The 27072-nt window shown below is 42.2% G+C and overlaps 1 protein-coding gene across 1 annotated transcript; it reads right to left on the bottom strand.

Moving 5' to 3' along the window:
* Positions 1 to 23750: 23750 nt before the first annotated feature.
* On the bottom strand, positions 23751 to 26203 carry PI3 (peptidase inhibitor 3). The gene is made up of 3 exons (XM_033186528.1): positions 25286 to 26203; positions 24157 to 24432; positions 23751 to 23925 (listed from the first exon to the last, which is right to left on the bottom strand). Exons 1-2 carry the CDS (start codon positions 25362 to 25364, stop codon positions 24158 to 24160), a joined length of 354 nt encoding a protein of 117 aa, XP_033042419.1. The 5' UTR covers positions 25365 to 26203; the 3' UTR covers positions 23751 to 23925; position 24157.
* Positions 26204 to 27072: the final 869 nt, after the last annotated feature.

Raw genomic sequence — 27072 nt, 5'->3', positions numbered from 1 at the left:
TTAATTAAAGAAGGAACTTTGGAAAATACACAAATACATGGAAATTAAACTACATGCTCCTGAACAACCAACTGGTCAAAGAAGAAATTAAAAAGGAAAAAAAAATTTCTTTTTTTTTTTTTTTTTTTTTTTTGAGACAGAGTCTTGCTCTTTCGCCGGGGCTGGAGTGCAGTGGCCGGATCTCAGCTCACCGCAAGCTCCACCTCCCGAGTTCACGCCATTCTCCTGCCTCAGCCTCCTGAGTAGCTGGGACTACAGGCGCCCGCCACCACGCCCGGCTAGTTTTTTGTATTTTTAGTAGAGACGGGGTTTCACCATGTTAGCCAGGATGGTCTCGATCTCCTGACCTCGTGATCCGCCCGTCTCGGCCTCCCAAAGTGCTGGGATTACAGGCTTGAGCCACCGCGCCCGGCCTAAAAAAATTTCTTTGAGACAAGCTAAAGTAGAAACACAATGTATCAAAGGCTATGAGATATAGTAAAAATAGTTCTAAGACAGAAAGTTACAGAAATAAATGCCTATACAAAAAAGAAAAAAGATCTCAAATAAACAACCTAATGTGGCACCACAAGGAATAGAAAACTAATCATAATAACACTAGAAGGAAAGAAATCATACGGATATAGTAGAAATAATAAAAATGGAGACTAGAAACACAATACAAAAGCTCAATAAAACAAAGAGTTGGTTTTTGGAAATGACAAACAAAATCACCAAACTTTTAGCTAGACTAAGTAAAACAAAAAAAGAAGACTCAAAGACTCGGTTAAATAAAATCAGAGATGAAAAAGGAGACATTACAACTGATACCAGAGAAATGCAAAGATTGTTAGAGACTCATGAACAACTATATACCAACAATTAGATAACCTAGAAGAAATGAATAAATCCCTAGACCCATATACACTATCAAGATTTAACTATGAAGAAATAGAAAATTTGGCAGTCAGCAAGATGGCTAACATGGTGCTCATTCCCACTAGAAGAAAGGGTCAAGGTAACAAACAGCTAAGATTTGGTTGGAGTGTCAAAGGGAGAGTACTGGAGTGCCTGGGGGAGTGGAGATGAACCTGTGGTGATTAGTTCAGGAGGGCAGTTCAGAGGCATCTGAATTCTGCAGTCCTTTCTCCCTCCACCTGGATCAGATCTGTCTGGAGTCAAGAGGGTCTTCCTGTTGCAGGGAAAATCTAAGGAGCAGGTCCCCAGCAGTCACCTTGCGACTGCAAACATGCACTGTCCTTACCAGAGGAGAATCCCACAGTCCTTTAAAGTCCTGAGCCCAGTTTGGAGAGCTGCTGGGAATTCACACAGCTGTATTGCCCTGCATTAGGGGCACAAGGTGTGCACTATCCACATCCCACTCACCCACTTGGGCCAAGCTGCAGCAGCACAGTCCCGTCTTGACAACAGAGCCCCCTCTGGAGTATAGCCTCCTCTGGAACTTCTGACAACCACACTTCTCCAGCATTTGGGTTCCCTCTTCATTACGCCAAGGTCACATAGTGGCTGAACTCCACAACCCCAGCTGTGCAGAGTTTGAGCCCAGGATTGGCTGTGACTCTGTTCTGGCACAGAAGGGAAACCAACTTATGCCACTGCATTTCAGCTGGGGAATAATCGTCCAGTCACACCAAGTAAACCTGTCCTTGAACTAGCCAAACTGCCACATGCCCTCTACTAAGCAGGAGGGGTCCCTGAGCTCCAAGCAGCTGATATGGGCCTCACTCAATACCTGAGAAATAGCCCTGCAGCACCTTTGCCCTCCGCAGATACATCCATGGCTTGCCCAATGACCCTATCTTTTAAATAAGGGCCTGAGAAACAGTCCCACAAACTACCCTAGTGGGTATGACCCCAGACTGCCCAAGTAGCAAAGAGCCCATGTCCCAAACTTGAGAAACAGCCAATGGCTACCCCTGGTGGACATGCCCAGGCCAGCCAAGCAGCTATGGGCCTTTGTCTCATCACTGAGAAAGAACTCCACAGTCTGCCTTGGTGGGCATGCCCCAAGGCCTAACAAGAAGCCCCATGCTTGGACCCTTGGCCAACAAAACCACTTCTTGTGCCACCCCTCACAGAAAAGCCCAAAGACTAGCCAAGCAGCCATGCAACTGTGTCAAAGGCCAAAGAGGCAGCCCTGTTCACTCCCCCAGCAGACATGCCACTAGGCTACCCAAGCAGCCTTGTGCCCATGTCTTGGGCCTGAAAAACAACCCAGTGGGCTGCTCCTGACAGACATGACCTCCCTGTCGGTATCATGGCACCCTGGTTCCAGCGTCAGTGAGCCAGGCCACAATGGCTGATCCACCAAGTGCATGCACACAACCTCGACCTGAGAAATAACCCTGCAAGTTCACCCCTAAAAAAGTCGTGCCTCTATAGCAGCAAATTTTTTAGAGTAGGGCACTGAGAATTCTTAAGTATTCCTCTGGATCTAGCTGCCCAGTGAAGTTGCCACACTCCAGGCCTGTGCTGGGGAATGTCTGCAAGAGATCTGGTGATGTGGCCTGTCCTCAAGTCTCCCAGCAGTGGGTAGCCGCACCAGACATGGGGGTAGCAGGGGAGTGATGCAGACTCTGTGAGATTCCTTGGTTATTGACAGCTTTAGTGTGTTGGTTTTCTTGAACACTGGTTATAGTAGTACTGAACTGGTCACTTGGACAGAATTAGGACCTGGTTAGTGAGAGGGATACAGGCAGTGGAGATAGTTGAGATTGCTCAGCCATTTTCTCCTTCCTAGGTGCAGTGTTATTCTACCGGGAGATGCTGTAATGGACTGTGTTGGTTGACCTCCAGCCAGGAGGTGGTGCTTGTAAAACAGCACCAGCTATGGTAGTAGCAGTGGGATTTTTGCTTGCTTTAGGTTGCCCTCTGGTTTCTCAGGCAATAGGTGGGGCCATAGAGCTTCCAAGAGTTTCTGTTTTTTGTGTTAAGCTACCAGGGCAGGTGGCAGAACAAAGCCAGGTGGGGGCTGGGTCAGGCAGGTTTGCACTCTGAGTCTTCACATTCAGCGAAAGCAGCAGCCCCTGTGGGTGCTGGGGGACAGGAACAGTTCTCAGGCCACTGGATTGATGTTCCAGAGGGGACTGTTGCAGAATGGCTGTAATTTCTTTTTTCCTTTTTTAAAAAAATTATACTTTAAGTTCTAGGGTACATATGCACAACATGCAGATTTGTTACATATGTATACATGTGCCATGTTGGTGTGCTCCACCCATTAACTCATCATTTACATTAGGCATATCTCCTAATGCTATCCCTCCCCCCTCCCCCAACCCCATGACAGGCCCTGGTGTGTGGTGTTCCCCACCCTGTGTCCCAGTGTTCTCATTGTTCAATTCCCACCTATGAGTGAGGACATGCGGTGTTTGGTTTTCTGTCCTTGTGATAGTTTGCTCAGAATGATGGTTTCTAGCTTCATCCATGTCCCTACAAAGGACATGAACTCATCCTTTTTTTATGGCTGCATAGTATTCCATGGTGTATATGTGCCACATTTTCTTAATCCAGTCTATCATTGATGGACATTTGGGTTGGTTCCAAGTCTTTGCTATTGTGAATAGTGCCGCAATAAACATACATGTGCACGTGTCTTTATAGCAGCATGATTTATAACCCTTTGGGTATATCCCCAGTAATGGGATGGCTGGGTCAAATGGTATTTCTAGTTCTAGATCCTTGAGGAATCGCCACACTGTCTTCCACAATGGTTGAACTAGTTTACAGTCCCACCAACAGTGTAAAAGTGTTCCTATTTCTCCACATCCTCTCCAGCACCTGTTGTTTCCTGCCTTTTTAATGATCGCCAGAGTGGCTGTAATTTCAAAGTTAAAAAACAACAGATGCTATAGGCTGTGGAGAAAAGAGAATGCTTATATCTTGTTTCCACTTTGGTTGGTTGGTATGTAAATTAATTCAGCCCCATTGTGGAAAGCAGTTTGGAGATTTCTCAAAGAAGTTAAAACAGAGCCACGATTTGACCCAGCAATTCCACTACTGTGTATTCACCAAAAGGAAAATAAATCGCTCTACAAAAAGGACACCTGCACTCATGTTCATTGCTTTCCTATGCACAATAGCAAAGATATGGAATCAACCTAGGTGCCCATAAATGGTGGACTAGATAAAGAAAATATAACATGTATATGGCGTAGAATACTACACAGCCATAAAAAGAATGAAATCCTATCCTTTGCAGCAACATGGATGCAGCTGGAGGTCATTATCCTAAGCAAATTAATGCAGGAACAGAAAACCAAATACCACATGTTCTCACTTATAAGTGGGAGCTAAACGTTGAACACACACTGACATAAACATAGGAACAACAGACACTGTAGACTACTAGAAGGAGGAGAGAGGGAAGTGGGCATGGGTTGAAAAACTATCTATTGGATACTACGCTCGCTACCTGGGTGATGGGATCTATACCCCAAACCTTAGCATCACACAATAAGCCCATGTAACAAACCTGAACATGTACCCCCCATCTAAAATAAAATTCGAAAACAAATTTAAAACTATATAAAAATGTTTAAATTATGAGACAAAACCAGCCATAGATAAAGAAAAAGTGATGAATAGAAAATGGAAAACATTAATAAACATATATCAGATAAAGGGTGAATTTCATAGCATATTGAAAAAGTTTCTTCACTATAATAAAGAAGAGCACATCATCTAATAAAGAATGTAAGATATGAGCTCCACCAGGTATTTAGAGAAATTATAATACAAACAGTTAATGCATGTATGAAAACAATTATAGCTGCATTCATAGTTCAAGGACTGCAAGTTAAATAAAGTAAAATTTGTCTTTTCACTTATGAGGCTGATTTCCCAGTAATGGTTCTTGGCAAGTTCCTTCTATCTCTGGCCTCAGTTCTGGTTATTTTAAGATGAGAAAATAGGACTATGCAGTCTCTTGACGTCCTTGCTGTGGCGAGGACTAGTAGATTAAGCAAAGCCCTCTGCCTGGTGAAGAGAGAATTTGCAAGAGCACAACACAAAGCACATGAGATTGGGATCACTGTGCTTGGGGACACCAAAGGGGTACAGAAAACCTCATGATAATGGCTGATTTGATATTCTGTAATGAGTGTTTATTCATCTTCATTAAGTTTTATAATGGTTCCACAAATGGAAGTTTCTTTAATCTTCATGGCCCTCTCATATCTATGGTTTATTTTTTTGTTGGTTGGTTTGTCAAACAGTTTGTATTTGATTACAAATTATCTCCCAATCCTATGGGGCTTATTCATTTATTTATTCATCCGAGTATGTGAAATGTTCATATGTCTCCACAGAAGGATCTGTGCACAAAGGTATATTCAGAAAAGAATCAGATATCCATCTCCATTCCCTCTTTCCTTCCTACCAATTCCTGACCACATCCTACAGGTGACCACTCTCATTGGTCTCTGGGCTTTTCCTTTCTTTTTTCTTTTTTCCTGCAATGAGTAAGTAAATGGATATTTTCTTATTTTGCATTCATTGTTACAAGACACTTTAAATTTATCATTCCACAATGTATTTATAATTAACATACCTCAGTTCATGGACATCTTCCATGTTCCTTTGAATAGCTGCATAGTACTTCATTTTACAGTTGTACTATCATTTATACAACCACTCTTTTCTGTATGAGTATTTTGTTTGTTTCCAACATTTTGCAGTCATAAATAATACTGAAATTAATATGTTTACTGTAATTCCACACTTTGGCTTATATTGTTCTGTTGGTCAGAATTTCTATTATAACCCTACCCCTTTCACCCAGCGTCAGGCCAAGCTGATGGAACAATGGTTTTATGAGAAAGACCCCTGCATCTTCCTGACTTAGTCTATATCCCGTGGAAAGAAAAATGACTTGAAATCAGGACTGATCTTTTTCATTTTCAGCTTTACTTCTCAATCCTAAGCAATATTCCCCTTCATTAGATGAGGGCAGTTTTCTATATGTCAGCAGGTATTTTGACTCCAAATTCAATGGAAGATTGTGACTCAGGACATTTATTACAGGCTGGAAAGAATTCAGGGCCTGGCTTGGCCTGACTCCTGGGCACTCTGTGATCCTAGGGACAGACACACATCGCTGGCTAGAATTGAGTCTGCAAAGCCCTGGAGAGTGACTCCAATGTACCTGAGGTCATCTGTGACGTTCACTGCTCTACGCCTGGAGTACATCCGGAGCCTGGAGAGATGCTATCTGGGCTCCTTGGTTCAGTGAAGCTCTGTGCTGCCAGAGGACTCCAGGTATTTGTTGGAGGGTGGTATCAGTTGAGTTATTCCTAAAATAATACTTTCTGGCTTCTCTACTCACAAATCTCACAGAATACTGCAAGTGCTTTCTCTGGGCAATTTAAAACACTCTTTGCAGTCCCAGAACCCTTCATCTTTCTTTCCCTTCTTCATCTCTCCTCAACAAAGAATCCACAGTTGCCTGAATGAGGCATAAGTGTCTGTATAATCAAGGAATATCATAGTCATGAATGCACAGAGGGCCCACTGACCTCAAAGCCCTTCTTAATTTTGTTTATTTTTTATTTTTTTTCTAGCAGGTATTCTGAGCATCAGAAGCTGACAGTGATTGTCCAAGATCCTACAGAAGGTTGGTAGCACAGATGGGGCTACATAGAATATCATCTGCAAGAAGAAAATACAAAGTGTTCCTTGCTCCAGAACTCAAGATGTAATGAGTGTGGGTGTTGTAGACAGTTCTCATTTCTTGGCTTCTAAGCATAAGAATGTCATTCCTATTTTGGGGGAATTAACCACCATATGAGTCCTGGAACCCGGAGGCTCTGCCACTTTTTATAACAGAAAGGAAAGTCTGGACACTTGTTTTCCCTGCCTCCACTGAGAGACAACCTAATGTGAGCACATGCTGGGTTCAGATCATCAGATGCACAAACTCTGGACTGTACTTGGGAGCTAGTGATAGTAGGAAGTCAAGATTCACTCCTGGGGCAGTTACAGCAATGGCAGCTGTATTGGACTTATCAGAAGAGAAATGGAAATGATGACCCATGCATTGAAGAGCATCTGGCTTTGGCATATTGGCTGAGAGACACGTAACCTCCATCTACTCCAAGGTGGCACCAATGAGCTCCACAAAGGCCAATATCTGACTAATTTTGACTGTGATTCTGCATTCAATGACTTCCTTGTTTTTGCCTTTTCTTTTAACTTGAATTTCTTGGTTTCCTGGTGGTTTTGTGAACCAGTCAGATACTTTTCATTTTCACAGAGCCAAATAGACTTCTTTGTAATTAAGAAGAAAGTAATTGGGCGAGTCTTGCTAGGGAATAGTGTGAAGAGTTCCTTGGATCACTCCAAACCAACAACCATAGCTGGTGAAAGTTATTTTTATTTTATTTCTTTCAGATTTTATTTGTATTGTACATATTTAAGGTATACAATATGATGTTTTGATATACATATACATAGTTAAATGATTACTGCAGTCAAGCCAACTGCCATATCCATTGTGTCATGTAGTTAACTTTCTGTTGTTGTGAGAGAAGCACATAAATACTGTCTTAGCCAGTTTCCAGTAGATGATACTAAGAGTTGAGTGACCTGGTGACTTCTGCTCTGGAATAGCAGTGTGAGGAAATCCATGGAAATACCATCAAACCAAACAATCATACTTGATAAAAGTTACTTTTTAAAACAGCCACTTGAAGTCTCTGGGAATTGTCTTAAGTGCATACATTTATTTTTAAAACTCTACTAAACCTTGAAAGAACACAGAGTGTCTACAGCATTTGAGTCATAACCCACTCTATACTTTCTATATCCTAGCTCAATATGAGGGAAGCTTCAATCAGGGCACATCTAGCCAAGAAACGGGAGAACCTCTTTCCTCTCACTTCCCTTTAAAGGGTTATGATATCTCACCAGAGGCAAAAGGTTGCCAGCTTCTCTCAAACCTATTCCAAGGTTGTATTGCGGAGATTCCAGGTGAGTATGATGAAGAGGTACAGAGTTCCATTCTTCCACCCAACACTACTTGTAGTGGAGAGGTTCTACCCCAGGCATTGTAGGTCAAGAACGCTGAGACCCCCATAGCCCTCGGCACAGCTCATTTGCTGGGCAGAGTTTTCATGCCAGTGAATGCCTGCCAACAACATCAGAGGATACTACTGCTCATGGCCAGAACCCACTTGGTAAAGCAGGGCTGTCGCTCTGAGAAAAGCGAACCATTCTTTCCAAAACAGCTCCTTAGAAAGAACTCAGTGATTTTCCAAAAGTGAGAGGCAGGCTATAAGAACAGAGAGCTCCAAAGTCCTCCCTAAGGAACTGACAGTATTAGGAACAGAGTATAAGGAATATCCAGCCTAACAGTGCTCTTAAAAACAATGGAGGCTGGGTGTGGTGGCTCATGCCTGTAATTCCAGCACTTTGGGAGGTCGAGGCAGGTGGGTCATGAGTTCAAGAGATCGAGATCATCCTGGCCAACATGGTGAAACCCCGTCTCTCCTAAAAATACAAAAATTAGCTGGGCGTGGTGGTGCACGCCTATAGTCCCAGCTACTCAGGAGGCTGAGGCAGAAGAATCACTTGAACCCAGGAGGCAGAGGTTTCTGTGAGCCAAGATTGCACCACTGCACTCCAGCCTGGCAACAGAGTGAGATTCTCTCTCAACAACAACAAGAAAAGGAGATTTTAATGGGTTTTAGTGGTAAACAATGAAAACTAAGTTAACCCATGAGATAAAAATCTAATGATTAATGAAATAGAACATACCAACTGATAAAGTAAACATTTGAGGTTTTCCAGGAAAATACTGATGATAAATTGTCATGGGAGAGTTACCCATGACAAATTTTAATTCCACCGTAATTATCACAAAAATATGTCAACATGATTAGAACATACAGTAATGGTGAGAAAATGCACACATCTCAATGGAATAAAAGATAAACTCAATGCCTTTGAGAATTTTACAAATGATAAGGGCAGAATTCCACATCACTTAAGAAATGTTAGTAAGTCAGCAAATGATATTTAGACCGATTGCCAGCAATTTAAGGAGTAAGTATTGGATTTCCACCCCACCCATTATTTTAAAGTACATTTTAGGTGGTCAAGGATTTAAACATAAAGATCAAACTATGAAAGCATTCAAAGTAAACATGAGACAAGTTTTGTAGAATATTTACACGTGAATGATTTTCTGAAGTAAATTAATATCATTAACTGCAAGTGAATAAAAAGTTTTACAGGGAAAATCATGCATACAGTAAAAAAACAGAAATTTTAAAAATGTATAAACACATATGGTGAGAATAGAGATATTCTATAATACATTGAAAGAACTTTAAAAACACAATAAGGAAAGTAGATCTTCTAATAGAAAAATAAACATAGACCATGAACATATGGTTTATTAAAAAGTAATGCAAGTAGCTACTACACATTTAAAAATAAATAAAACCACACCCATAATTAAATAAAATCACACCAAGTTAAAACAAACACATGAATCTTTTGTTGTCTTTCCTATAAGATGGTCTTCCAAATTTGAGGCAAATTTCATTTGCCAGCGGTCTGTGTCTCAATTATTATAAAAGGAGTAGCTTGGTCTCTTAGGACTCTTCTTGCTGTGAGAAAGATTTCAAGAATCTTACTAAAGTTTCTCACAAGTGAGCTGTGAATGTGCAGTAGAATAGCAGAAAGCTCGTGCAGTGGGCACACTGCAAGTGAGAACACCAAGGTGATGCAGAAGACCTGGATGGTGGCAGAATTAGCATATTGTGGAGTGTCACTTTATAGTTGAGTTGCTGACTTATTTGGGGTCTCCTCAAATCTGTATTTTTCTTTGATTCCACACTTTGACTTGGATCATTCTATTTCCCTGGAATTCCTATTGTCACTGTGTTTTTTTGGCAAATTAACCCCTCAACTAGTCTTTTTTGAAAGGCTAATGAATCCTCCTGCTTTTTCAACATTCTACCAAAGGGAATGATATCAAATTAGAATAGACAGTTCCCAGCCCCAGTTCTGCCCCTGATTTCTAGATTAAACTTTGATGGATCCCTGGATTCCAGTTTTCCTATCCACAAGACAGAGGGTTTTGTCTGGATATTTCAAAGGGACTTTCCAATTTCAAATTCAAGAAAAGTTGGAATCTGTTACAAGCTGAGAAGCACTTGGTACTTGTGCATGATGCTTATCACTCTGGGCTCCAAGAGACAGACATACATGGCTGGCTAGAACAGAGTGTTCCCATCCCAGGAGGTACTGGACAAGGAAGGCCTAAGAAGGTTGTTCAAAAATTATCATTAGTGATCCCCGCTTTCAACCCCCATGGAGCACACAGAGGCTGCAAATATGTTATCAGCGTTTCCAGTCTCAGCAAAAACAGCTTTGTTAGAGAACATTATGCCTCTAGGAGGAACACAGTAGCAGTGGAGCTGTCCCAGGATAATCATATCTTTTCTGACTGCAGTGCAAATTGTGGGCAGTGATTTACCATTTTAGAGTCTCTGTGTAATTTCAGTAATATCATGCAGCCCCTGAACTTCTCATCTTTCTCATCATTCTTGATCTCCCCTCATGATTGCATCCAGAATTGTCAATGCCTTTTCAAGGAAGTAAGTGGATTAGATAAACCAGCCAAGAGGTGGCGGAGTCCCTACTATTGCCAATCTCCATTTCCTTTTTCCAGTTGATTAAAACTGTAGGTCATAAGCTGGGGCTAGAACACAGAGTGAAGGAAAGGAGGGGCATAGGAGGTGCTCTAGTGCTCACGATGGGATGAGAATGGTCATGTGGACTACTTTCATGTCTTAGCCTCTAAGCATACAAGCACCATTCCCAGCAAAACCTGCAAAGTCCATATGCCTGTTTCTCTGACTTCTTGGCAGCCTCCACATGTGCACATGCACTGTTTCAGACAGTCGGAGGTACATACTGCAATGGACTGAGAATTGGTGATAGAAAAAAGCAGACATGGAGGTGGTGAGAGTTTATTCGGCAGCAGTGACATAAATGGCTACAGCATCTATTTCCAGGGAGCAGAGTGGAAGTGGTGTCCAATTTGTCAATGTTGGTGGCCAGACGTGGTGTTGTCATGCCTGGAGGCAGCAGTGGTATGGTCTGTTGCGACTGCAGAGAAAAAGACTGCGGGACCGGTATTGTTGAGGAATGAGTGTGCCCATAAAACCACTAAACAGTAGGCTGGGAGGATAAAGTATCATCTAGTTTATCTTCTAGATAGCTGGAGAAGCTGAAGATGCAGCCTGTGATTAAAATATAGGCAGAAAAATGGGTCAGGGCCATTAAAGGTGACCTTGTGAAATAAATTACTGCCATTGAAGAAACTGATTAAAAAAAAGATAGCTGGACTTCTGCCCAATAAGGGAAGGCACATTCTTAGGAATATTTCCGTGGTGATCAGGGAGTGTCCCTTCTATTTTCAGAGATGAACATTTGTGCTGTTCACTTTATACCTGCCAGCGTGTAAGTTTCAAGGGGAGTTTGGAACCCTAGGAAGATCCACGGTATGGGAGATACGTCCACGCTTTTGACTGTCCAGTATGTGGAACTCCCTTGTTATGTTGTGGGATCTCCCTATCTAAGGCTATCTTTGAGACTTGCTGAGTGACAGAGCTGGGCTCCTACTGCAAAAACAGAACAAATGAGGGGGCACTTTCCTTCCCTCCTGAGGCCTAGGGCTGCACTAACATGCTCAGCAAATGTCATGTTCCCATATGTCACCTTAGATCTCCATTGAGTGACTCACAGAAGCAAGGATGAAGGGGCATTCTTTCCCAGAACAAAGTAGTTTTCTTGTTCACAACAATACCCAATTCCAGAGTCATGGGTGGCAGTAATGAGTGTCCAGGACTGCAGCAGCTGTGTACACATCACACAATTGTTAAGATGTGGTTCTGGCTGTTGTCATGCTACCTAGACGCTCTTATATCTTATAATGGTCCTGATCCTGAATCTTCAGGCTTCTCAGAATTCTGTGAGCCATGTTTTGAAGGTTGGGTTATTCAGGAAGTTCAGGGTTCTCAGGGGCTGAGACAGAGTTAAGAATGCAAGTTGCCTTGTGAGGTCACACCTGTGAAAGTAAAGGCGAGGAAGGAGGATTAGGCAAAGGACGCCATTGCTAAGCTGTCCTGACAACATCTCTGTCAGCCCAACAGGAAGCTCTGGAGCAAGAATTTTTTATAAGAGGAGTTCAACATTGGGCATGAAGGGTAGAATCCCATACTATAGCCTTACTTTGCCTTTGGCTGGAGGTCCCTGGTTCTGTGTGATCTCAGCTCAATCACTGAGGTTGTCACTGAGGTCAAGCAGTGGCTGGCAGCAATTAGCCAACCACACTCCACACAGCTAGGCAACAAGGTGCTCCTTGAAGGGGGATCCAAGCAGTACCTCAGTGCACCCCTGGCACTGCTGGGATCCGGGCTCCACACACATTGGGAAGCTTCTTTCAGGCTCTGCTGGGCTCTCCCTCTGAGATAAACCATAAGAAGGTGGAAGGGAAGGGGGTACACAATAGCCATGGCCTCTGCAGTTGTTGTGTGGGTGGCGATTGGTTCTCATCATCACCCTCCTGTATTTCCACTTTAAAGTACCCCACCTTCAGCTACCATCAGTGCTGAAGTCAGTGGCTTACCTGGTGGTAGGACTCACATTCTCATTCCTGGGCGTAACTATGCCCTACTCAGGACAGGGCATCCTGCTAAAACTTTAGAATAAATCTCTTCTTTTGGCTAAGCAGACACGCTACTTAGAAAGTCTGCCCTTTAATTTTCATGATGTTTGTTTGGAGCCCTGCTTAGTAAAGCTAAAACATTATTCACCATGATCCTTGAAATTCACGCCCTCTGCTGTATGTTAGGGAAGATACAGAATAGGAGGTTTCTCAGCCCTTACCCAATGCCCAGAGAGATGACAACCAGCGGCCTTGTCCCTTACCCAGCCTCCTCATCCTCAGGACCTTGGGGGTCAGGACAGCAGCCAGGAGGTGAGAAGGGAAGCTGGTCTACAAAGGAGTCTCAAGGCTTTCTTTTTTCCCTCTTTCAGTGGTGATTCCCTCCATTATACTTGATTTTATTCAGCTGTGCTTCACTCCTTCACTTGATTTTATTAAGCTTGCTACTTGACTATAGTAGCAAATGATTTGCCTATTTTGTAATTTTTTCAAAAACAATATTTAAATCTATTAACTAAAGCTAATGTTTCTCTCTTCTTAACCTCAAACATTTGCTTTTATCTTTATCATTGCTTTTTTGACCTTATTCTTTCTTTTTCTTTTTTGTTGAAAATTTGATTTATTTACATTTATTATTTCATTTTTGTTGATACAAGTATTTAAGGCCTGGGTGTGTCCTCTGTATTCTTGTTTACTTTTTTGTCCACTTGGTTTGTTTTGTACCAATACAGTGTGTTCAATTCTCCTACTGTTAGTGTGTTTTTATCTATATCTCCTTGGTATATCCCATATTTTCTTCTTTATAAAAGTGTTTTCTGTGCTATATAGTGCTTACATGCTTATAACTAATATCTTTACTGATAATTGTGGCTTTTAATGTTCAAAAGTGTCCTTCTTACTGTTTCAGCAACAAAACAAATTATAACCAATGTATGTAATAAATATCTATGAGTCCATGCTGATATAAACAAACAAGTAAATAAATGAGGGATAATAAACAAATATCTGACATCAGATATTTATAGATTATTATATTCTATCTGTAATTATTATAGAATAATAATTATAATTATCTATCATTCTTATAGAATAATTCCAAACTATTTATTTAGATACTTCCCCTTTGAGGTATATCTTATGTATGATTGTGCAGTGACTTCCTTTCAAAGACTATAGCATGGAAGGATAGGGGGAAAAGTTGAATTTCAGTGTAGAAACTTGATGAACACTGCCTCAGCCTGGCCATCTAGGTCAACATCATCAATAGTAAGTCATGTTGAAGTCAGTACCCTGGATATTACATGATAAGAAGGGCACTTTACCTCTGATGTTTTCCTCCAAAAAACCACAATCCCAGTATAATGAGAAAAACATCAGACAAATCTCAGTTGAAGGATATTCCATAAAATACTTAAGCAGTACTCCTCGAAACTGTCAAGGTCTTCAAAAACAAGGAAAATGTGTGCAATTGTCACAACCAAGAGGAACCTGAGAAGACATGACCACTAAATTATAATCCACATTGTCCTGGATGGGCTTCTGAAACAAAAAGAACCCTGGTAACAGCAAAGGCAATATGAACAAAGTCTAGACTTTAGTTAATAATAATGTATCAATACTGGTTCATTCCTTGTGACAAATGCACCCTAGTAAAGTGTTAACAGCAGCAAGGACTGTGCACCGGCACATAGAAAGTCTAGCAAATGCTCTGAGTCTCCAGGACTCTTTCCCTGTATTTTCATATGTGGAAATGAGTTTATTTTAATCATAGGCTCTTTCATTCTTTACACACTTATTTCTGGACCCCACTGTTTCCTCTGAAAAAGGCAGAGGCAAAAGTTCAAGAGAGCTCTCCTTTGAAAATCAGATGTTCTTTCTGTATAATTTGAAGTTTTTACTGTTCTCTGACTTCAGATTTTGTTGAAGAAATGATATTTCTGAGGTTTTCTCGTTCTTCTGTGTAATGATATAGCTTTGTAAGAATACCTTGGGAGATTTACATTCACAAGGACACCATAACTCTTGCTACCCTCAAAGTCTGGCGAATTTTTATTTTTCTGGTAAAATACTCAACTGGAGAATATTTTTGTAAGAATATTTTTTAAATTTGACTTTATAGAAATTGAAAAACTTTGTAAGGTTAAAATATATAATCTAGCTAAAACAATGGTTAACAACTAACCAGAAAAAAAATTTAAATGTTTAAATTTAACGAAGGGTGACTTTTCTGTGTATAAGAATCACTCTTACAAATCAATTGAAATATTATGGACACCTAGTAGAAAAAAGAGCAAAGGGTATGAAAAGACAGTAAACAGGGAAAAATAATGTTAACACATGAATCAATATGAAAAGTGTACCACCTTGTTCATCATTAAATACAAGTTAGAAATTACCATGTTTTCATTTCATTTCCTGTATCACAAATTTAGGCAAATTATTTCCCATCTCTGGACATGCTCAGCAGACACAATGCTCCCACCCGGAATTTTAGATCCCCCTGGAGCGACTCGAAGCAGTAACTGTACTTGGATACTCTTCTCCAGCATAAGGCAATGTCTTGGTCAGCAACGAACTGCATATGTGATGATGCTCTCATAAAATTATAATGGAGCTGAAAAATTCCTATCACTTAGTAATGTCATAGCTGTGGTAATGTTGCAGTACCATGCACTACTCACATGGTTGAGGTGATGCTGGAGTAAACAAGCATACTCCACTGCTAGTCATATAAACGTATAGCATGCAATCATGCACAGTACATAATATTTCATAACGATAGTAAACAACTATGTTAGTATAATTACTATACTATAGTTTTTATCATTATTTTAGAGTGTCCATCCTCTACTTATTAAAAAAATAAGTCAACTGTAAAACAGTCCCAGGCAGTTTCTTCAGTTTGTATTCCAGAAGAAGGCATTGTTATAACCGGAGGTGACGACTCTGTGTGTGTTATTGCTCCCGAAGAACTTCCCGCGTGGCAAGATGTAGAGGTGGAAGACAGTGATACTGACGATCCTGGCAAGATGTAGAGGTGGAAGACAGTGATATTGATGATCCTGACACTGTGCAGGCCTAGGCTATTATGTGTTTGTGTATTCGTTTTTTCTCTTTTTCTTTTTTTTTGAGATGGAGTCTCGCTCTGTCGCCCAGGCTGGAGTGCAGTGGTACGATCTCGGCTCACTGCAAGCTCCTCCTCCCAGGTTCACGCCATTCTCCTGCCTCCACCTCCCAAGTAGCTGGGACTACCGCTGCCCGCCACCACGCCCAGCTAATTTTTTGTATTTTTAGTACAGACGGGGTTTCACCATGTTAGCCAGGATGGTCTCGATCTCCTGACCTCGTGATCTGCTTGCCTCAGCCTCCCAAAGTGCTGGGATTACAGGCGTGAACAACTGCGCCTGGCCATCAAAAAGTTTTAAATAGAAAAAAAAAATTAAATGGAAAAAAGCCTACAGAATAAGGATCTTTTTAAAAATATTTTTGGGTAACTGTACAATGTGTTTGTGTTTTAAGCTAAGCTTTAATACCAAAGAGTGAAAAAATTAAAAATAAAAAAGTATATAAAGTTTTTACAGTAAGTTAAGGTTAATTTATTGTTGCAGAAACAAAACTTTTAAATAAATTTAGTGTAGTCTAAGCATATAATGTTTATGTCTATAGTAGTGGACAGCAATGTCCTAGTTCTTGACATTCACTTACCATTCACTTAATGATTCACAAGACCAATAAACTTGCAAACCTTCAAGCTCCATTCATGGTAAGTACCCTATACAGGTATGCCATTTTTACATATTTTGTACCATATTTTTACTGTAACTTTTCTACATTTAGATATGTTTAGATACACAAGTACTTATCATTGAGTTGCGATTGACTACACTGTTCAGTACAAAAACATACTGTACAGGTTTGTAGCCTAGGAACAATAGGCTATACCATATTGCCTAGCTATGTAGTAAGCTATACCATCTAGGTTCCTGTAAGTCCACTCTATGATGCTCTTGCAAGATGCAAGATACAAGAACATCATAGAGTGGACCACCAAGACTCCAGCTATCCTGGAAGTCTGGTGAGGTGTTTGTTGTTTTTTGTTTGTTTGTTTGTTTTTTGTAAAATACTGATTTGAGGAATTCCTAAGAATGATAAAAATTTGGCTTTATAAAAACGGATAACATTTGGACGGGAAAATATGATATAAGCAAAGGAAAACAATACAATCATGCATTGCATAACTAAGCCACAAAATCACCTAGTAATCCATTTCTGAGACCATATCACTTGCCACTAAGTGACCCATGACTGTAGTTAACAACTCACCAGAAAAATATTTCTTAATGTATAAAAGCAAATAGTGAGTCTTATTTAAATAATAAGCACTCCTACAAATAGATTGAAATAATCTGGACAATCCAATAAGAAAGGAAGCAAAGGGTATTAAAAAGCAGTCACTGGGGAAAGGTTAACATCTGAATCAATGTGAAAGCTATACCATCTCACTGAACCTAAATACAAGTTCGGAATTCATCATGTTTCCATTGCATTTTTTTCTTCTTTTTGAGATGGAGTCTTGCTCTGTCCCCTAGGCTGAATGCAGTGGCGTGATCTCAGCTCACTGCAATCTCCGCCTCCCCAGTTCAAGCAAGTCTCCTGCCTCAACCTCCTGAGTAGCTGGGATTACAGGAGCCTGCCACCATGCCTGGCTAATTTTTGTATTTTTAATAGAGACAAGGTTTCACCTTGTTGGCCAGGATGGTCTCGAACTCCTGACCTCAAGTAATCCACCCACCTTGGCCTCCCAAAGTGCTGGGATTACAGGCATGAGCCACCATGCCTGGCCTTCCATGGCGTTTTTTTTTTGTTGTTGTTGTTTTGTTTTTTGTTTTTATATCACAATGGATTTGCTAAAAACTAGGCAAATTCTTTCGTGTCTCTGGAATTCAGTTCTAACAAATGCAAAAATGAGCAAGGTAGAAAGATTGTCTCTAAAAACTCCTATAGTCCTTTCAACAATGAAAGAGGCTAAAAGATTCTATAAAGCTATTTTATTGAAATGTGTGAGATAAGAAAAAAAAAACATGGAAAGTTAAGATAATTAAAATGAGAGAATAAGGGGGTGCTGAAAATTCCACTGAGAATAGCTGACTCGTCACAGAGTTGTAGAAAATCATCTCAGCCAGATTGCTTCCATCTGCAGTGTCTTCTCTTTGTTTTTGCTTTCACACATTACCTTATGCTGTTCCTTCACTCTAGGCTGTCAGGCTCAAACCAGTGGACCACCTTTCATGGCCCAGATCGAGTGGATCCATCAAAGTGACCTTATTAAGAAGTTAGCGCTACATCGTAGTTCTAGGCCCAGCAAGGCTATGGAGCACTCTGTGACTGAAAGACCTTCATCCTCCTCTCTGGGACTCAGTTTTCTCCTCCTTAATGTGAGAAGGTGGTTCGTGGTAATGTCAAGGGGTACTTCCTGTTCTAAATTGGATGGAAGGCTGTATAATCAGGGGACGTGCTAAGAGCTGATAAACACGGGGTGCCTATTTTTACCTCCTAGGGCTGATTCCTTCTTACCCTTGAGATGGCTGGTCTACATGACTGGTTGGATGAGAGTCTCTCTGTCCCAGTTCTAGACAGGGCATGAGAAGCGGCTTGAGTTTTCCTGAAGCTGACCAGTGGCTGCACTATTGTTCTGTCTTGGGAATGACCATAAAGCCTCAGGGACGAGCAGAGGGCTGCTGGTCTCAGACAAGAAGCCAAAACCCTGCTGGGTTTTGGATTATTGGATTCAGATGGTGGAAACAAAGGGAGGAGAGCAGAGAATATATGTCTTCTCTTGTAATTGAAAACTTGATGTCTGCTATGCTCATGAAGCCACTGTGAGTCACTCAAATGACATTTTAGAGGACTTAAATGTGCCAGATGGGCCCCAAATCCAGTCATTTTCCCCCTTCTTCTGACTTCCTCCCAAAAATTACCCACATAGTCAAATTTCTCTTTAGAAAGCTCTGGGTCAAGGGTGTCCAATCTTTTGGCCTCCCTGGCCCACATTGGAAGAATTATCTTTGGCCACACATAAAATACACTAACACTAACGATAGCTGATGAGCTAAAAAACAATCACAAAGAAACTCATTTACAAATTTTTGTTGGGCTGTATTCAAAGCCATCCTAGGCCACATGCAGCCTGCAGGCCACAGTTTGGACAAGCTTGCTCTAGGTAGTTTGGAGACTCTGTTAGAGGGGCTCAAAAACTCCACGTGCTCGGGCCTTCTCTTTTCCAGATGGTGTTTCTGAGGTTAGTGAGAAGAGGGAACTCATCCAGGTCGGTTAGGAGTAAGACTTAGGTCTGGGAGGTGGCATAGTACTACCTGTTCCTGAATTCCAGAAGGGAATCAGAGGACAGAGTGTACCTAGAAGGGGCTTGAAGCTGGATAAGTTAATATGGGTAAAAAGACTGTCTTCTCTGCCCAGTTACACAGCCTCCTAGGTGGACAGGACCAAGCTTAGATGTGGGGAAAAAAAAAAAAAACTTGGTCCAAAGTTGCATCTCCCAAATTGGGCCCTTATTGTGCTGTGAATTCCTTATTTCTATCAATTAATAATTCCTTTTGAAATTCTAAACAATTGGAAAACAATGAAAGACTCCAAGTATTAGGAGACAAATACGGAGGCATCAATTGGAATCATAGAAATTACATTTCAAACAATTTGATCAAGTCAGCTATTTTCAGACAATTGTATAACGAACCCAAGTCTGGGAATCAGAGAACCAGCTCTTTTCTGGGCTTGACTAACTGAGTGAAATTAGGAAATGCATTTCTCCCTTCAGGGGTCTGTGCAAGCTGGATAAAGTAAGGAGGGAAATGACATCTCCCCACAGTCATTTTGTTGTCCCTTATGCCATTCAAGATTTGTTAATCAAGTGTCAATATCTCTAGGGAGGCCATGCAGGGACAGCAAAGTGAAACATGTTTGGGGCCTTATACCTCTCTTTGAGGTCTTGGGTCTCCAAGCCCTTGCCTGGTTCCTGCACTCCTTGGACAAGACTGTCTTCCCTAGTAACAGTACCTCTCATTGCTTGGGAAGTTGGGAGAACTGGTACCCCATTTCTGCCTTTGAAATCTGGTTTGTGTCTAGAGGACACATCTGATGCCTGGATCACATCCGGAATTATTGCAGAGGAAAGCAATGAAATGGAAGCAAGAAAAATAGCTTCTTTTCAACTCACCCAAGACATCACTCATGCTTTCTTTTTTCTTTATCTCCTTCAAGTGCATTAATAATTTTTCTCCAACTTCTTTCATAGAGTAGTTTCCAGGGGATTTTTGGGGGTAGTTGAAGATAATAGAATGCAGAAGAGGAAGAATGAGTAACTTCCACAATCTCCTCCCCAAGAGGTATAAAATAACACCACCACTAAGAAATTTCTAAGCTAAACCACACCCTCAATATAACTTGAAAACAAAGAATGCCAAAAATATAAAATACCTGTCAGTGAAAACGGAGGAAACAGCAAATCCCAGGGCTGGGACTCACACTCTCCTGCCCTTTCCAGTCCCACTGTAAAACTTAAAGCTTTGCAAAATCGACCAAAAAAAACTGCTGAGTAAGGAATGACGTAACCGAGATGGTGAAACAGAAGGCACTTGCTCATGTCCCACCAGAAGAATGACAAGAATTCTACACTCCTCCACAGTCCAAAGTCTCCCTGGGAGCCTCTGGATCTGGATTCAGGGGGAAGTTTGTGAAGCTCTGGTGGAGCCTAAGACCTTGGAGGGTCATATTGAGAGTACAGACCAACAACCACGTGGCTGATCCGCTGAGCTGGCTCCAGAGTTTAATCCCAGAAATGGCCCAGTCATTCAGGAGTTTGGTTACATTTGGCCTTGAGCCTGCAATCAAACCCATCTGCTGTGGGGTCCAGAATGAATCACACACACTAGCGCTTTGGCAGAAAGGCCCTTCTGCTCACTGACTGGGCAGTGAACCTGAAAGCTGCCTTGTGATTCAGCTCCGGCCCTCATCAGCTGAGGTCCCAGCTCAAAGCTGCTCACACAGCAACCCAGAGGGAGACTCACACATGTCTCATAGCCTAAGAGTCTAAGCCTCCCTGACAGGCTTGCCAATCTCTCTTGCACAGCGGGTTGAGATGGGATCAAGTCTCAGCTCTGATGCTTCCTGCTGTAACTGAACTATCCTTTCGGTGCTGAGACTTGCAGGAAGATACGTACTTGTCTTGGCCAACAAGATGGACTCTCCAGCCTCCAGCCTACAGCAGATCCCAAGAGGGGCGAGGGGGGCATTCCCAGTTTCAGCTCCTTCTGCTGCAATCAGGAAACTATCACGTCTCTGCAGGAACTTGCTGGAAGATGTGCACTCCTTCTAAGTTTATCAGACTGGGTTCTCCAGCCACTGCCCCACAGCAGATCCTGAGGGGCCCAGTATCAGCTCCACTCTCTCCTACTGCAGTCAGAGGACTATTCCAACTGGCAGGGTCTTCCTGGGCGATGCATCCCTGCCTGAGTGAACATGAAAGGAATTACAGTCTCTATTCCACAGCAAATCTTGGATGGAAGAAACCACTGGTCTCTGTGAGGTCTTGAGTTGCTCAGCTACCTTACTAGGCATAGACTGTCATCCTGGACTGCTTCCTGAGGGAAAAGAAAGTGTCTTTTTGCAGCCTTTCAATTTTTCTCTCTCAGTGGCTTAATCTTCGCCTGAATTCAGACAAGAGTTAGTTCTTTTGTTTTTGTAAATAGTGAACCTACCGTCTGCATCTTGTTTCTTAAAAAATCCAAGTTTTCTTCATTGTTTTGGAACTTGACATTGATCTTTACCTGAATTAGATATAATGAGGCCTGATTCTGGGTTTTCTTTTGTTTTCTATTGATTTCTCAACCTGACTATCCTAATAAAAGCAACATATTGATTATTGTTACTTTGCAAAACTTTTTTTTAAGTCTTGGAGGTTCCAGTGCCCTAGGCTTAATCTTCATTTGTAAACATCTATGCCTATTCACAAGAATTTATGCTTCCCCATAAATTTAAGTACGGTTTCAAGTTCCCTTAACTTCCATAACAACACCATATTAAAAATGGATTTTGGGTGTAATACACCTTAGGGATAAATTAAATAAATATTAAATATTGAGTAAATAGTGACATCTTCACCACATAGTCTTCCCATTCATGTATTGTGGTATGTGTATATTCAAGTCTTTTTATATGCCTCTGAAAAGTTATATAGATCTCTTTTCTAGAGCTCTGCCTCCCTCTTGTTTAGTTTATTTATAACAATGGTATGATTTTGTTGATATTAACAATAGAAAATGCAGCATGTCTAACTGATTGTTGCTAGCATATAATAAAAATATTTACTATCACTTACTAACCTTGTGGCTTTTAATGGTTACTTAATCTCTCTTAGCTTCAATCTTTTTACAAAATTAGAAAATAAAATATGTATAATGGCCACTGAAAAGGACTTATGAAAAATAAGTGACAATACATGTAATCTACCCAGTATAGGAAACAGAATAAATATTAAAAAACAGAAACCATTATTTCCTACAATGATGTATTTAGTATTTGTCAAGCCAGAAGTTTGGATACTGCTCTCACCTGTGCTCCAAGATACCCTAGTATCAAAGCCCTACTGTTGTTCAGACTAGCCCCTGAACGATAGGGAAAAATCATGACTCAGATGCTCATGGATGGGGCAAAGTGGTGCAAGGATCCACGTTTTCTCACCCCAAGCCTCTGCTCCCCATGTCTTCTCAGAGCAGGAACCCAACACACAAAGAGCTGTTTCAGATCCCAGAATGGCAGGATTAGACCTTCCTTTGCAGAATAATTTTACCTTACCCCCTCAACTGAAATAGACCTCTGAGGCTTGGAAGGGGGACATACATAGGGAGGCAAAGCCAGTGCTCAGATCACCTGACTCTCAAGCCTGTGCTCATTCTGCTTCACCCAGGCTGCTGCCTGCCTGGGGGCTGTGGCCTTCTCTGAGAGTTTCCTTGTGCAATGGCAGTGGGGCAAGTGGGTCAACAGGAGAACCATGAGGTTGCTCACATTCCTGCCCCTTTCTCCACTACTCAAGTCTGCCCTGCCCACAATATGTATGTCTCCAGAGAATGCAATTCACCCAAACCTCTGACACCATAGTATGAATGACTTAGTGTATCCTCCTCATTCACATCTTTTTTTTTTTTTTTTTTTTTGAGACAGAGTCTCGCTTTGTCACACAGGCTGGAGCGCAGTGGTGCGATCTCGGCTCACTGCAAGCTCTGCCTCCCGGGTTCACGCCATTCTCCTGCCTCAGCCTCCCGAGTAGCTGGGACTACAGGCGCCTGCCACCACACCCGGATAATTTTTTGTATTTTTAGTAGAGATGGGGTTTCACCATGTTAGCCAGGATGGTCTCGATCTCCTGACCTTGTGATCTGCCCGCCTCAGCCTCCCAAAGTACCGGGATTACAGACGTGAGCCACTGCACCGGGCCCTCATTCACATCTTAAAACAGAAATCTGGAAGAGGATATTGCTTAACCTAAAGGAATGCTACATCATGGAGGAATCTCAGGCATGAACCAGTGAAATTCTAAAGAGCAGGAATTTCGCAGCATCTGTAATATCATCCTTTCTATGTTGTCTTGAAAAAATATAGATCCCTGGGAAACGTTAATGAGAAGGAAGTGGGGAGCTGTAGGTTCAGCCATAAGGGTTGGCTGGTCACACTGGCAAGGCCGACAGTAGCCAGGTCAGGACTGATGGTGGATTGGGAAACAAAAGACCTCCTTATGGTTTATGTAATGTTTATTTATTTTTTGTGTTTTGTGTTTTTCCTGTTCCTTGATTTCCATTTCCTGGTGAAAAGGAGATGGCAGTGCTGGGGCTGATTATTGGATTGGTAATATGAAGCCCTAGCAACGGGCCTCCTGTTTCCTCCCCGCACCCTGCTCTCTTTCACCATGGGACCCTTTCCCCTCTGCACTGGACAGAAGTCCCAATTCTACATCCATTTCCCCAAAGCATCTAGGAGCCCAGAAGTCACAGGAACCAGAAACAAGTGGAGAAGAAGGGACTCTTTATTGGAAAGTGGATGAGACAGGCAGCTCCAGGCTTGGGCATCCTGAATGGGAGGAAGAATGGACAGTGTGGGAAGGGGAAGGGCAGCAGGGACCTAGAACCAGATGGGGCCTGTAGCTCTGGGTATGGCACAGGTGCAGCAAGGACAGGCTCCATCTGTGGAAGAGAAGAGAATCAGACGTGAGAGTCAGCACATCGAAGCACTCAGAGGCAGTGAGGAGGCCAGATCATCCTTCTGGGTACTGGTTATAGCCTCTCAGACCCCTCAGTCTCCCAGTTTTTCTGTCACCTGCCACAACCTCCCTCCCACCAACCTGGGATGGTTCCCCACCGCTCAGCCTTCTTTTGTGTCTTCAGGGGTCTCCTCTTCCTCCAGCTAGTGCTCACCTCACTGGGGAACCATACAGGCCATCCCGCAAGAGCCTTCACAGCACTTCTTGATTCCTGGGCAGTCAGTATCTTTCAAGCAGCGGTTAGGGGGATTCAACATGGCACACCGGATCAAGATATTGGGGCAGGAGCCAGGCTTAGTGGAGACGGGACCTTTGACTGACCCTTGCCCTTTGACTCTATCTTGACCTTTAACTGAAACTTGTCCTTTAACGGGATCTTGTCCATTGAACGGAACATGGCCTTTGACAGTGTCTTGACCTTTAACAGGAACTGTTAAAAGAAGAAACGAGCCCACATTTATATCCAGTAAGCCCCTGCTTTAGCTACCATGTCTTTGTCCTGGGTCCATCCACTGCTTACTGCAGCATCCTCAAACCATGACCTGAATAGGGAAGGTACACCTAGGGGAGCAACACTCTTGGAAGGCTCTTCCCTTTTTGGGGGGGTCTACAGGACCAGTGTTCTCTTGAGTATTTATTTCTTCCCCCTTCCTCCACTCCAAGTCTCTCATGAGCCGTGGTCAGACTGGAGTGACAACCAGCAGTGAACAGAACACATTGTCATTTCTTAGGAAGCACATTGGAATAGGAAAGAACCCTGAGCCACATCCCAGGAGACTTGAGCCCCATCCTGGCTCTGGGAATTACCTTGGCAATTGCTCACTCATTTCCACATTTTGGTTCCCTCCTTATAAAATGGGGGTCCTCAAATGACATGATTCCTGAAGCCTTGTTGTTTCTTAACCTCCTTTTAGAGTACTGACTACTCTGGTGCTATCATGGGGCAGAGAAACAAGGGACAGTGTCCACACCCAAGGTTTAAAATCCTGGAGTTCATTATTTTATTGCACATTCTGCACAGGTATTGACATCTGAGGCCAAGGTCACATACCAACATTACTTCCACCAACAGTCCTGATCTCTCAGTCACTGGGGTGGAAAGCATGTGGAGTCCACCAGCCAAAGTTCTGCTTTTTTCTGGATATGATGGCAAAGGCCAGAAAGCTGAAATCTGGGCTCCAGTGCTGCCTACTGCTTCATAAGTGCTCCCTGTCCTGGCCCAGGGTGTCCCTGAGGGCCTCCCCTTAGTCCAACCCAGCCCAGCAGGTCACCTGTTCACTCACCTCCCGTGACAGCTGCCTCTACAACCAGCATCCCAGCGATGAGGAACACCACCACGATCAAGAAGCTGCTGGCCCTCATGGTGTCAGGAAGGTGTTTGGCTAAGAGCTAAGGCCATACCAATCTTTATGCAGTACAGCTTGGCCTGGCTCCAGGGGCGGGTCTGTGGTATTTACAAGGGACATTTCCTTAGCTGTACTGGGAAATATCCACCCCATTCTGGGAGGGACCTGTGGGCTTTCCCCAAGGATTATTCACAGGGAGAACTAATGGACATCACATCACATCACCTCTGACTATCCCAAGAGTTTTCCTACTTTCTCACAGAGTAGAAGTGCTGGCTCACTTGTTAGGTAACATTACAATGAAATTCTTCATGTTTTGAAATACAGTGAGGCCCAAGAAGAGAAAAGGAATCACCAAAGGTTATTCAGCAAGTCACTGGTAGATCCGGTCTTGATTATAAAACCAAGGTGTTTCCCCATTATGCTCTGGTGCTGCAAATCCCACCCAGATCTACTTTATCATTTTACCACTCCCAGCATCAAACTGGGCTTTTCCTTCCTTCTTCCCCGGTCCTGCAAAAAACTCTGTAAGATAAATTTGCCTTGAACATATAATGACTAATTACTGTACTTTGCTATTTCAGAGACGACCTTTCAGATGCATCAAAAAAGTAATTGGAAGGTGTAATTCTAGGTCTGAAGAGGGATGATGCCCTTAAAATCACAGTGGTAGGGAGAAAATAATCAGAAAAGAGTAGAAAACACAAATCATGTATACATTGGACATCTACAGTGTGTGTGTCCAGCATGCCTCCCCACTTTGAACAGCACCTTGTTTCTTGTGAAGAATTGTTGTCTCTTTGAACCATCAACTTGTGAGTCTAAGGGGGACTGCTAATCATAAAAGCCTGACCCCTGACAACAGGTAGGGGTGTGTGTGTGTGTGTGTGTTGTGTGTGAGACTTGGTCTGGTCTATTAAAATCTTTTGTTTGAATGGGTAAAAAAAGGAGAAAAAGAGGGTCCCTTCTTTTGGCAAAGGTGATCTATATGAACCACCGAATTCCAGAAGCAGTGATCTAAGTCTGGGGGTGAAGATCAATTGTCTGAGAAAAACAATCCTAATACACTGAGACAAGGAGAGAAGTGATGGTGAGAGAAGATTCAGATGACACAGCCAGCCTTCCCTCCTTTACCTTGAGAGCAGTTCTTCACACACCCTTCTCATGTTTGGGTTATAAGGCAATAAATTAGCCCTCTGCTTCAGCTAGTCTGACTTATTATTCTGTCATTGCTACCAAAAGTTCTGAGTAATAGAAATGAATAGCCTGGAGTTAGGTACGGTCAGGGACAGAATCTGAGTTAAGAAAGTCACTGAGTTGAGGTGGAGTTAAGGCAGGGAAGGTAACAAACTGGATAGTAATCCAGCCAGTTAAATCCCCACCCCTTGTCTCTTTAGACTCTGACTGCATGCCCACCAAGCCTGAAATTGAGCAAGACATAAACAAATGTCAGACTGTTGAAGTCTTTTGACTACTTCACACAAAAGCTCATTGTACAATAAGCCACACAAACAAATAAAAAGTGCAGAGAAAATACCTATACTATTTAAAGAATAGCATTAAAATGAGCTGCCAGGTAAAGGAGAAGAATATTTGCTATATCTATGCTCCATGCCTCCCTCAGTTGCTTCATTCTCCTTCCTCCCCAAAGATAACTGGTTTCTGAGATTTTATGGTAATTAGCCCTTGCTTTCCTTTATAGTTATGCCACCTCTGACTGTGTT

The sequence above is a fragment of the Trachypithecus francoisi genome, unplaced genomic scaffold (genome assembly GCF_009764315.1).
Source record: "Trachypithecus francoisi isolate TF-2019V2 unplaced genomic scaffold, Tfra_2.0 Lachesis_group21, whole genome shotgun sequence".
NCBI lineage: Eukaryota > Metazoa > Chordata > Mammalia > Primates > Cercopithecidae > Trachypithecus > Trachypithecus francoisi.
Note: the sequence above shows the minus strand (reverse complement) of the source record. Positions and strands in the feature narration are given on the sequence as shown.